Source organism: Anastrepha ludens, chromosome 4 (assembly GCF_028408465.1).
Source record: "Anastrepha ludens isolate Willacy chromosome 4, idAnaLude1.1, whole genome shotgun sequence".
NCBI classification, from domain to species: Eukaryota; Metazoa; Arthropoda; class Insecta; order Diptera; family Tephritidae; genus Anastrepha; species Anastrepha ludens.
Window position 1 is genome coordinate 121,582,795 of NC_071500.1, and position 14,273 is coordinate 121,597,067.

Consider the following 14,273-nt stretch of genomic DNA (forward strand, 5'->3'; position numbering starts at 1 on the left):
GTTCTTTATTTAGGCCTCCACGTGCTCTGTTACGTGTCTGTTTGTACACAGCAGCTGTCACACGTACGACACCATTTACAAAAATGATAAACCTTCCGATAGTGGGATTAATTTTACGCCACCTTGTATACCTATTATATGTATCAGGTGTTTTTTAACTGCATGAGAATTATCGATATCGATAACTATGGTTCGACAGCTGAGAATGAAAAACTATGTTGACATTTCTGTTCAGTAAGGCTCGGCAAGTCACCATGAATCGCTTAACGCTGGAACAACGCTTCCAAATTGTGGAAATTTACTTTAAAAAAATTAATAATAAATTTGTTCGCGAAGTTCGTAGAGCACAGCCGTCGTCATCGATCCTTAGAATGGTGAGCGCTATCGAGCCCTGCTGACCGAATTTTTGTTTCCAAAAATTAATCATCTTAACATCGATGGCATTTGGTTCTAACAAGTTGGCGAAACTTGTCATACAGCGCACATAACACTCGATTTCTTGCAATATCCACGCAACCATTGACGCCGTACGGACAGATTTACTGGAAAAAGTAGCCCAAAATCGAACTGATCGAATGAACCCTGATCCTGTAACCGCGGGGAACATATACCGGAAATTATCCAACCAATTATAATAAAAAAATATATTGTATTCCAACATAATTCTGCTTTAGATTATCATTTTAAGTTCTCAAGCTCTTAAAAACACCCGATATAACATAGAGGCCACCATAACAATGTACTTGAACGAATCCTATAGAATTTTTGGTCATTTCGTTCTCAGATCGCTTAATTGAACTGATCCGATTCCTTCGTATGTTGCAAGATGGGCTTTACTAAATTTTAAGCCTTTACAAGATAAAAGGAGTTTTCGTTCACTCTACTTTAACTTTGATGTCATCAGTGGTGTACTCGATTGTCTTGTCCCTTTTTAGAACGCCATTTATTTTTATAGAGCACAAAAAAACCTGCGGAGGAATGATTTATTCTTTTTGGAGCGAGTTAGAGCGGCTTTGCCACTTATCGTCCGAATTGAATTCAACAAAATTTTAAGCTCTCTTTCTTCTCGAAACGAACTTTCAGATTGAACCATTGCTGTATAGTTGTTTTTGTTGTGTTGTGTAAGAAATCATGTAATTTTATATTTACTAGGAAAAAATTAAAAAATAATAAAATAAAATTCGCTTACAAATTTGCACAATGCACTGTAGTCCACATCGCCTAAATAGTTTTACCTGTGCGCGCAAACAAAAATGATCACAGGAAAAATATAAATCCATTTGCACATCAAATATTTACTAATGCCAATAGCAAGCCGAAATAAAATTTGCGATAGGCAAAGTAGGTACATAAAATAAAAAAGCCACAAAAACCAATAAAATTGGCAGCAATTCTTGGTAAATGCGTACTTTGTTTATTTTTTCACCGAATACGCTTTGGAATATAGAAAGCGCAGCGCCAATCGAATTGTAAGTCGAAAATAGCAACAATAATTCAAATGCCGCAATACAAAAATAACTGAAAAATGGCTGTAATAAAAATATGTAAATAAAGGAATAAAAAACGCCAATATAAAGCAAATATTCCTAGCGATTGCACAAACAACTAAACGACGGAATTTTATAGCTCTATTATCCGATTAGCCGCTACGCTGGTATGGCACACTTCTATTTATAAATATTAATATGCAGCAGCGCGAAAAAATAAAATCAACATCAAACAGTAGAATAATGCAAACGTAAATAAAGCAAAAAAATAAAAAATATAGTGCAAAATCATAAAACTGATGCAAGTGACGGAAATGGCAAAAAGTGTGAAATAACAAAGTGGCCACTGAGTAAACTACAGATATTTATGTATGAGCATTAAGTCCTCCGGCAGCTGATTTTTTCCAAACAATGGTTTATAACACAGCTTAGAGGAATTGAGATAGGTATAGGCCTACCTAGATACTTCAGCGCATTATTATTTAGATAATTTCTTATTAATTATTTATATGTCGTGATGTCCGAAACTTAACGTTTTCGAGATATTCGATATTTAAAAAAAAATTTTTTTTTCAATTTCTTTATTTTTTATTTGAAGTGTTAGAAGTGTTATTCACATTTCATAGTATTACACCTAGTTTTAATTAAACTAGCAAGTAATTTTATTTGGTAACCAATTCCATTTTAAAATATCAACAACTCATCAGATCAAGCGATTTAATTCTCCTTAGCTTTCTTGTTCGTTTGCTCCATCACTAACTACGGCAGTTTCTTGGTTTACATGGTTTTTCAACCTTTGCATGTGTTTAAGCGCATATAAACACAAATTGTTTCGGCAACCATTTTTACCACTACAGGGTCTGGCACTCGAAATGTAACCAATTAAAAAGGCCAAAAATTTAGTTTGGAAAATTACTTTTATTATTATATATTCAATTTGAGAGCCACGGTGTAGACGTTATGAAGTTATGAACGTTGTTTTTTAGACATACTTGTTTCACTCGAGTTTTGTGAGACGTGCCGAACCCTGTTGAAACATCCATGGTCTGCCACCGATGTGTTTGTCTGCCCACGGCTTCAAAGCAACCTTCAGAATACTTTCCCGATAATATAATTGCATTTACCTTGACGCCAGGCTCGATGAAATCAATTGGAGAGTGCCCATCTGCGGTTACAACGTCCCAGACCATTACCTGTGGCGGGTGGCCAATCGATGATTCAAAGCCTCGTATGAACAGTCGGTCAAATAAACCCTATCGTTTTGGGAGTATACGAATTGCTCAATTTGAACCATTTTCTCGTAATTTCGGCCAAGCGAAGCAACTCCTTCGCTCTCTCAAATTTGACTTGTTGCTGCTTTGGTGTGAGATCATACACCTTTTGGATCTTGTAGGGGAGACTATTTCGGTAATGAATATCTAAAAAAAAAGTAGTTTACGAGTTGCAGAAACGCTTCAGAAGAGATCGTGAGTCCATCAAGGATGACGAACGTAGTGACAGGCCGTCAACATTTAAAACTGAAGAAAACATCAATAAAGTGAAAAAAGTTGATTAATAACTGCAAATTAATCATCAGAGAGCAGACAGAGGAATTCAGTATTGCTTATTGATCCGTTCAGGACCGTAGTTAATAATTTGTGTTTGCGCCGTGTTGCTGCAAAGTTGGTATCAAAGGACTTGAATTTCATGCAAAAAGTGGACAACGTTGATATGGCCAAAGACGTGATTTCCAAGTCTGAATGCGACCCATCATTCATCAAACGCCTCATTACTAGGGAGACAAGGGTTGACGAGTACCACACGCATTCCAGACATCAGGTGGGTGAGTGAAGAACTCCGAATGAACCGAGACCAAAAAGCCACGTCGCACAGTGCGGCCGATTCCCTAAAAGCTGGCCAAAACTCAAAAAATTAAGTAATTGATTCAAAACCCCCCCACCCCCTTCCACCCCTATTGGCCACCCCCTCACGTGAAATAGCGTATATTCTAGAACATAATCAAGATGCACGTTAATTTATATGTTTTCGGGGTCGCAAGTAGAGTTGGGTTTCGGGAATTTCCCGACGGGAATTCTCGAGAAATTCTCGATATTTTTCCATCCCGAATCTCGAGATTTGAAATTTTTAGCATTTCGGGAAATCCCGAATCTCGAGAATGTTTCAAGATTTCTCGAGAAATCCATTTTTTTTTTTTAATTTTTGTGGTCAAATATTAAGAGAAAAAACAATTCTTTCAAAAGTAAAAGAATACACATACATATGATTAATACCTGGAAACACCAAACTGTAACGGCCATTATGTTACAAAGAATCGCACACTACATACTGTTTCGCAGAATCACATACAATTCACACCATAGTTTCAATTGCTATGCGAAAAGCCACAACAGTATAACTGTTCCATTTGTTTGTTTGTTTTTTTTTTTTGTTTTAGGGTGACTACAGAGTAAATGCTAGATGCGTTGCTATGCTATGTCGAGGGAAAGCACTGTAACATCAAGCTAATGAAGTTTAGTTTTATGTGTTTCTTATATGTAGCAGCAGTTAAGCAATTAGGAATGCTTTGAAAATAGTCAAGCAATTTCAACTGCACAGACGACGTTTGTAAATTTATTTTTTGTAGTGAGCGGGTGCATTTCATTTTGTGGGACCTGATTAAGTATAAATTAGACACCGTATAATAAAATATTTTGTGGTCCAAATATTACTTATTTTTAAGTTTTGAATCGACGTATCGTTGACTGTGAGTACCGGTTAGTTACTTCCTTTAAAAAACAAAATTTAAAACAAATTTTGAATTTTTAGCATTAAAAATCATGAGTTCAGAGTACGAATACGACCAAGTGTGGCAGCTTTTCAAGTGATTTGACGACGAAGCAACATGTTTGAAATGCAATAAAATCATTAAATGCAAGTCATCGTCAACATCTGGACTTCACCGTCACATGGAGAGGATACACAACATGAAGCGAAGGGAACATGAGGCTCCAAAAGAACAGCCACCAGCCAAGAAGACCCGAACTCTTCACAACTTTTTCAATACTTCTTCCTCGCCTGAATCGCTTGAACAAATTGTTACAAAATTGGCTGCAAAAGATGGAATTCCAATAAACGCGATAACAAAAAGTGAGTTCATTCGTAATAGTATCAGCCGCTTAGGATTTCATCTTCCAAAGTGTCCAAAGCTGTTCGGGGTTTGGTTATGAAGTACTGCACGAAAATAAAAAGCGATTTGAAGATCAAAATTGAAAATTTTAAATCTGCACAGCGTAAGTTCAGCTTGAGCATCGACGAGTGGCCAAGCGTGCGAAACCGACGTTACATGAACATCCATATACATATATTATGACGATGGACAATCTGACAACCTTGGCCTGGTTCGCATTCAGGAATCATGTCCCGCTGAAAAAGTATATGAGCTCGTAAATGCAAAGCTTTCAGACTTCAATATAAAACTACAGTCCGACATCGTGGCAATTACAAGTGATGGGGCCAGTGTCATGATCAAATTTGGGAGACTATCACCAGCGCATCAACAGATTTGCTACAATCACGGCATACATTTGGCGGTCATGGAGGTAATATACCAGAAACGAAAAGTCGCAAACAGGATATACGATAGTGACGTGAGCGATGGACACGATTCGGATGATAGAGGCTCAGATGAAAATGAAAACAATGCAGCCAGTACTTCATTTTCCGACATTAATGCGGAAAACGCTTCCGATGACGAGGACGACAATATCGTATTTGTTGCTGACAAGATGGTCACTATAAAGTCTGCATTTGAAATCGTAAAAAAGGTTCGCAAGATAGTTTTGAAATTCAAGAACTCGCCTGTACGGAATGCCATCTTGCAGAATTATGTTAAAGAGGTCGAGAAGAAAGAGCTTTTCTTGCTGTTGGATTGCAAAACACGTTGGAATAGCCTGGAAACTATGCTGGCCAGATACATTTGCATCAGCAAGCATGTTCGTAAGGCGCTCGACACTCTTAATTTAAATTTTATGGCCACTACTGATGCAGAAGTAAAGTATTGCGAGGATATCATAAATGCTCTTAAACCTATACGTGTTGCTGTAGAAGCACTTAGCCGCCAAAATGTGAACTTACTTGCTGCGGATTCTATTCTCAAATTTTTGTTCACAAAATTGGAGAATCAGCACACCGAATTGGGCAATGAATTCTTATCCAGCCTAAAAAAAAACTTAACAGCTCGTAGATCTAGCCGTTTGTTATCGGCCTTTAAATATTTACACGATCCAGTTAACAGCTCTAGTGACAAATCTGAATTTTTCCACACCTGTTCTAAAACAGAATTGATAAAAGAAGCCGAAAACTACTTGGTTCGTCTATTTTCTACGAGCATTCAAGAAGACCAAGCAGTGTCTAGTTCTGACGATGATGACGTATTTGCAACCAACAACGTCGATGAAGAAGATATAGCGAAACAGCTTGAAAAATACGTTCAGCAATGCTCAAAACCGAAAGCAGACATTGCGCAACATGCGGCGAACCAAATGTTTTCGTCGCTTAGAAACGAGCTAAAACTATATAAAAAAACTGGAGAGAAAACACAAAATGTTGAAAGACTGATCGGGGCTTTTAACACTGTTAAGCCAACATCGACTCAAAATGAGAGGAATTTTTCTACAGCGGGTAATTTTGTGTCCAAAAAGCGTACGCGATTGTCAGACGAAGCCATTGACAGTCTGTGTTTTTTAAAACACCATTTTGGGAAATAATGTTTACAATCACTTTTTTCCCCTATTTTAATAAGTATAATCTTGAATTATTTTTGTTTTGAATTTTTTTGCAATTATTTTTGTTTCACTTTTTTGTTTGCAATAATTGAAATAGTAATATTTTCAAATATTTTTTTATGTAATTTATACTTTAATAAAAATAAATAAAAATAATGTTTTATGAAATTCATTGCTCCAGTGTAAGTTTTAGATTTTTTTTTTTAATTTTTTGGAATTTTTCCCGAATTTTCGAGAATTCTCGAGAAATCTCAAAAATTATTTTCGGGAAATCCCGCATCTCGAGAATTGAAATTTTCGTTATTTCGGGAAATCCCGATTCTCGAGATTGGGATTTTCTCGGGAAATACCCAACTCTAGTCGCAAGGTAGCAAGTGGTAGCAGCTGAATCTTGTTTTATTCAGTAACCATTTTTTGAGTAACCTTTAATAGGTTTCAAAGCAGCATATGATGGCGTTGTATTACTATACAGTTTGAAAACTCAAATTTTATAAAAAAACTAGCAAACCCGGCCCGCTTCGCTGGGCACACTAAAATAGAATAGATATGGTTTAGAACAGAAAGGATATGGTGTTCATATTATTTACTTCTTTATTCTTTATTCAAGCGCTTTGGCATAAACAATATTTTTTGTTTTTCTATTTGCCTTTGAGTAAATATATAATGTTGTTGGCTTCCCAACACGTGAACAGCCAACGTATAGTTGACCATGGGTGAAGACTGGTTCTTCTAAATTCATCCCGCATATTTCTAAAGTTTGCCCTTGTGATTTATTGATAATTAATGCAAATGCTAAACGAATGGGCAGTTGCAAACGCTTGAATTCAAATGGCAATTCAGGTGGAATCATTGGAATTCTCGGTATTAGAACGTCTTCATTCTTGAATTTGCCAATTAAAATAGTTGCTTCGATAACATTATTCATCAGTCGTTTGACTACAAGTCTAGTTCCGTTACATAGCAGCTTTGTTCAAATTGATGTCTCTTGGTCGATTTGATCTGGACCGTGCCATTCATTGCCGATTTGCTTCATTTTCTTCTTGACGTTCTTCTGATGTCGCGTTATTCCGAGCATTTCTCATGCGCCTATTGTTATTTGTCGAGCGACTAATATGAATACGCGATTGTCTTGGCATTTGTACTGTAATAAACATTATTGTAATTATGGTATTCTGAAATTTTGTGGATTATATTTTTTGTTTTTTTATTTGATTCACTCATGGTGCAACGTAGTTTATCGCATATGAACCGAAAAAATAAATCCACTAAATTTGATGAAAACTTACATTAATTAATTCCAATTTACACGTGAAAATTCCTAAATGTATAAGAAAAATATAAGCACGTGAGCGATTGCTAATTGAAAAAATAAGAAATTTCTTTTTTCTTTTTGACGATTGTTTCTTAGTTATTCATTTGCGTTGATTTGAAATTTAAAAAAAATCTTCTTTTTTCATGATCATCAAGTGTTAACAATGTGTGTAAGTTTGGTTTAATTCGGCGCAAAGACACGGCGGGTCCACGTTTTAGCATATATTTCGAGACCCTAGTCATCAATAGGTATGAAAATTACCCCGTATTAAAGCACTTATCGACAGCTTTCATTTGATGCCCATATTGTACATACACAACCAAAGGTTACCCGGGTCCACGTTTTGACCTATATCTCGAGACCCCAGTCACGGCGCGGCATGAAAAATACTCTGTACTAAAGCATTCGCCAACAGCTTCAATTTGATATCCATATTGTACAAACACATTCTAGGTTCCACGTTTTGGTCTCTATATCGAGACCCTAGTCACGGAGCGGCATGAAAAATACTCTGAACTAAAGCATTCACCAACAGCTTCCATCTGATATCCATATTGTACAAACACATTCTAGGCTCCACGTTTTGGTCTCTATCTCGAGACCCTAGTCACGGAGCGGCATGAAAAATACTCTGAACTAAAGCATTCACCAACAACTTCCATCTGATATCCATATTGTACAAACACATTCTAGGCTCTATCTCGAGACCCTAGTCACGGAGCGGCATGAAAAATACTCTGTACTAAAGCATTCACCAACAGCTTCCATTTGATATCCATATTGTACAAACACCTTCTAGGCTCCACGTTTTGGTCTCTATCTCGAGACCCTAGTCACGGAGCGGACTAAAAAATACTCTGTACTAAAGCATTCACCAACAGCTTCAATTTGATATCCATATTGTACAAACACATTCTAGGGTCCACGTGTTGGTCTCTATCTCGAGACCCTAGTCACGGAGCGGCATGAAAAATACTCTGTACTAAAGCATTCACCAACAGCTTCCATTTGATATCCATATTGTACAAACACCTTCTAGGCTCCACGTTTTGGTCTCTATCTCGAGACCCTAGTCACGGAGCGGCATAAAAAATACTCTGTACTAAAGCATTCACCAACAGCTTCAATTTGATATCCATATTGTACAAACGCATTCTAGGGTCCACGTGTTGGTCTCTATCTCGAGACCCTAGTCACGGAGCGGCATGAAAAATACTCTGTACTAAAGCATTCACCAACAGCTTCAATTTGATATTCATATTGTACAAACACATTCTAGGGTCCACGTGTTGGTCTCTATCTCGAGACCCTAGTCACGGAGCGGCATGAAAAATACTCTGAACTAAAGCATTCACCAACAGCTTCCATCTGATACCCATATTGTACATACACATCCGAAGGTTACCCGGGTCCACGTTTTGACCTATATCTCGAGCCCTATCCACCAATAGGCATCCAAACTATACGTAAACCATCTTCAATACCTACTTAACAATGTGTGTAAGTTTGGTTTAATTCGGTGCAAAGACACGGCCGGTTAGCGAACACACACAAAAAGTTGACTTTATTTTATATATAAGATTGCAAAAAATGTATCTACGTATTGCTGCAGCTAAAAATTTTGTGTCGAGATATTGATATGTACTAAAGATTTCTCGTATTTTACTAACCTTCCGAAGATGATTCCATTTGGTTTTGTTCAATTTACTCCATTACAAAATCTGTCAAATGTGTACAACTTTCACTAATCATCGACAGTAATACGATGCTCAAACGAAGGCCACGTTGCGACTGAAAATACAGAGGATACTTAGGGTACAGGACGTTGCTATGAACGGGTTTCACTACTCAAGGCATTACTGTAGCCAACCGAAAGACAAAAACACTCTATCTAGAAACTTTTTTTTCGACTTTTGGCCAGCTTTTTGGGAATCGGCCGCACTGTGCGTCGTTTTCAGTCAAAAACGCATCCGATGCTCGACGGTTTTTATGGATTAAAAGGGTATTTACATGATTTTTTGCCGTAGGTCAAAAAAGAAAGTTTTGTGGGAAAACAACTTGAGGATTTTTCACCATGATAACGTACCGTCGTCCAGCGAATACCACCCAACAGCCATCGAATTCACTTATATGGCTCCCTACGATTTTTTTCTGTTTGATCGAGGTAAAAAAACACTACGTGGAACTCCTTTTAACAGCCGAAAGCAAATAATGAAAAAATCGAAGACGGCTCTGGAAGCTATACCAAAAATAGAGTTTTAGAAATGTTTCGAGAGCTGGATCAAACACTGGCATAATTACGTTGCAGTTGTTGGGAAGTACTTTCAAGGCGATAATATAACTTTTAAGGAATAAACTTATATTTTGGTTTTCTAAATATATTCCGGCCGCCGTAGCCGAATGGGTTTTTGCGTGACAACGTAGATTCGAATCTTGGTGAAACATCAAAATTAAGAAAAAGTTCTTTTTAAAAGCGGTCCCCTCTCGGCAGGCAACGGCAAACCTCCAAGTATATTTCTGCCATGAAAAAGCTCCTCATAAAAAAATAGCTGCCGTTCGGAGTCGGCTCGAAAGTGTAGTTCCCTCCATTTTGTGGAACTACATCAAGACGCACACAAAAAATAAGAGGAGGAGCTCGGCCAAACACCTTCAACGGAACACCCAAATATAATATATATGTATATGTATATACAGGATGCGCCATATTTTATGTCGGTATGCAAACGCTGAGTAACTTTGGCATTTACCAACCGATCAACTTCAACATACATGTTTTCGATACGTCAATTCAGTACAATTTCAACCATGGATCGCTTTACACTGAAACAAGGCGCTGAAAAAGTGACACTATACATCGAAATCGAATCGTTCTAACTCAACGCGCGTATCGCAAAAAGTATCGTGGCAAACAGACACCGTCTGACAACATTATTCGTCATTTGGTGTCGTATTTTTTGGAGCATGGGAGAGTAGGAGATCGTCAACATACCGTTCATCAACGACCAAAACGTGCCAATGCACTTGTTGAAGCAGTGAGGGAGAGCGTTGCCCAGGAGCTAACAGTGTCGTATCGTCGTCGCGCTCAGCATTTTGGCGTCAGTGAAACAACAATGCGGCGCATTTTAAAGGATGATTTAAATTTGTTTCGATATAAAGTGCAATCGACACAAAGAATTTTGCCGACAGACCATTAACGTCGCATGGAATACGGCCAACAGTCGCTCGAATGGTTCATAGGAACCCAATTTTTGGAAGCAAATTTTAATGACTGACGAGGCACATTTTAAACTCTCTGGCAGCGTGAATAAACAAAATTGGCGCATTTGGGGAACTGACAATACACACGAAATCCATAAAACGTCATTGCATGACCGGAAAGTAATAGTTTGGGCCGGCATTTGCGCCAAAACCATCATTTGGCCATATTTTTACCGAGAAAACGAAACGGTCGATGGAAACCGATATCGATGGATGTTGGCTCATTATGTCTGCCCGCAAATGAGTGAGAAAGGTATAGACGGTTACTGGATCCAACAAGACGGTGCGCCATGCCACAGTGCGAATGCAACAATTGAATTTCTGCAACAAAAATTCCCGGGACGTCTAGTGTCAAAAAGAGGCGACATCGACTGGCCCCCCAGATCACCTGACTTAACCCCCCCGGACTTCTTTTTGTAGGGTTATCTGAAAGGTAAGGCTTACACCAACAAGCTGCAGACTATTGACCAGCTTAAGGCAAACATTCGTGCCGAAATCGACGTTATAAAACCTGAAACGCTTGACAAGGTGATGACAAACGCAGAAAAAAGGTCACAGATGACGCACCCTGTATATACATACAATATATAATATATAGAGCGGGTCGATTTAAAATCGCTCATTGCTCTGTGAAAATCGTATTCTAGGGATCAAAATAAGCAACTTTGCCGAAAGAACCATACCTCTGAAACGAATTCTGATGTCCCCCAATTTGAGTCGAACGAAAAATCCCACTTTGACCCATTTAGAGTGCTCCAATCGAGTCCAAATGTATGACCGACCCCCACTAACTTTGGACAGCCGATCCACCTATGCCAGTGGCACACCCCCTGGAACTCCTCGGGGGGGTTCTCCATACAATCATTTCAAAATATCACCATTTTTGGCCTTTACATGAGAAAAGAAACTAAAAAGTTCGACCCAAATTGGGGGACATCAGAATTCGTTTTAGAGGTATGGTTCCTTCGGCAAAGTTTCTTATTTTGATCCCTAGAATATGATTTTCACAGAGCAATGGGCGATATTTTTGCCTCCCCACAAATCAACCCGGCCTAATATATATATATCTGTTCCGGGAAATTTTTGATCAAGGTGGTATTTGAGTAATTCCACAAAGCAAGTTTACTTTATGCCTACGCAAAAATGTACGTACTGATTTAAGTCTGTAGTGTAGTTCGAGTGCGAAGTTATTGCCGTTTATTTAGTTATAGTTCGGTTTTTCTCGAATATTTGAGGTGCGGCATAACTGGCATATACCTATGCTATGAGCGTGCATAGCAGCAATTTTTTATTTTTCTTAAGTCTGGCAGTGGTTGCGGTTATTTGGTTATAGCTAATATTACTGTAATGAATAGTTTTCTAAGGTGTATCAAAAGAAAGCACCTTAATTGGCGCGCTTTAATTAATTGCATAAATCAGACAATAATTTACAGGAATGTAGTTGTAAACGATACACACACACGCACCTTTTGGTATACTTATATGAATTCGAATTCACTTAAGTGAAAACTGGATTTTATGCCTAGCAAATATTTGCATTTAACAATTCTCTCCAGCAAGGAAGAAAATGTGCAGTATCGAATATGTCATATTGAGTATGGCAATGCGGACTTTGTTTACCTACTTTGAAATATTTTTTTATTTCATATACATATTTGATTGTCAGCAAAACGAACAAAACGAGACGAAAATTAAGCGCTTAAGGTACTTGACCACCTTATAAGTTTCAAAAAATTAAATTTTTTTTTTTTACATTTTTTCAATCCTTATACTTTTAAAAATCATCACCTGAAACTGTTTTTTTAAATTCGAATTCTAACAAAGTGAAATTAGTGAAAATGTGCAGGCGCATCTTGCACTCATTACTTGCTGACTCAGCTGAAAGAAAATAGCAAGTTTTAACTTTAAACGCGTTTTTCCAGAAATTACTTTTTTTCGAATGGCGGACACTTTATCTCCGAAACTGCTTAGCCGATTTTAATGATTTTGGTCTTGTTTTATTTGTTAAGATGTTTTGTATGCCAATTTACCACATTTTGCAAAAAAAAAGTTAATAAAGTATTGCTTTTTAAGCATAACATTGTGAAAAACAGGGGTGTTTTCTTAACTTTTTTTCAAACATCCGCCATTTTTTTATTATTTTTTTTTTTTTGTCAGTTTGTGGTAAATTCTCACGCAAGGAACCTTCCTTTTGAAAATTTTGTTTCTCTCTTTTGTTTTAGAATTACCATTTCTAAGATTAACTGTCCGCCGCAAGACATGATTTTCTTCAGGCCTCGACTTTGGCGCCTCCTGGATATATGTTAAAAAAAGAAATTTTAATAAATCAATTTTTTTTTGTATTATATAAGCTCTAAATAAAAATTTAAAAAAAAATTTATTTTAATATATTATACAGAACATGAAAAAAAAATTATTGAATATGTTGTACTTTTTAGCTTTCCAAGGTGGTCAAGTACCTTAAAGAGGAATATTTTCCTCGAACATTTTTTTTTCTTTGTAATAATCTTAAATGCCTGCCCAACCACTCCTATAAGTACTACATCTAAATAATTTGTCTTCTGGTCGTAAAAAATTACCAAAAAAGATAGGTTTTTTTCAAGCCCATCCAGTAGTGCAAGTCCTTAAAGCCAAAGCTTTAAACAATGATCTACTATTATTTCAATATCTGTATATTAATTTTAGTTTATCTTTTTATTAATTTTCATATATAGTATTAACATTTTAATGTTTTTTCAATATGTTTTTTATTTTAACAATTTAAAGATTTTTTGTTTCATAGAACCACATTTATGCGACGTAGCATTGAAATTCGAGATCCAAACTTTGAATAACGGGACCCCAAACCAAAGGTTCGAAAAGTATATATTTAAGCCGATTGCCCTGCAGCCACATTAAAGTAGACAAAGTCTAATCTTTACCGGATATTTCCACTTGTGTACAGATCCATGTAGTTGGCTGGTCTTGGTGAAAGTGGCAAAATATACATAAGTAAGTTCCTTTACTGTTACATTTTTAAGATACATGGCTTCCAAAGGTATAACCAATTTCATTTAGAAAAAGAAAATTGAAATTTGAAATTTTAGGGCCGCCGTAGCCGAAGGGGTTGGTGCATAACTACCATTCGGGAGTGCGCAGGTTGGAATCTCCGCGCATAAAACACCAAATTATAGAAAAGGTTTTGTTTGAATATCAATGGCAGGCAATGGCAAACTTGCGAGTGTATTTCTGCCAAGAAAATCTCCTCATAAAAACCATTTGCTGTTCGGAGGCGGTAGAATACGGAAATATAACAAGATAAACACCACAAATCAGAAATTTAGTATTTCCAGTAGCTGCATTGCTTGGATGAAACAAAGGTCTGCTAGAGCTATCGCTATCGATATTTCTCGACCTTTAGCTTTTGATAGGTGAAGTAATGTTATAACAAATGTGAGGACTTCCTTCAGAAAT

General features: G+C 37.1%; 1 protein-coding gene across 1 annotated transcript in view; it reads left to right on the forward strand.

Annotated features, from left to right (window-relative positions):
- Positions 1–4,987: 4,987 nt before the first annotated feature.
- Positions 4,988–14,273, forward strand: part of LOC128861990 (uncharacterized) — a 141,733-nt gene continuing 132,447 nt past the window's right edge. The window contains exon 1 of the mRNA XM_054100362.1: positions 4,988–5,462. Within this exon, the coding sequence (XP_053956337.1) occupies positions 4,988–5,462 (475 nt within the window). The remainder of the gene's footprint in view (positions 5,463–14,273) is intronic.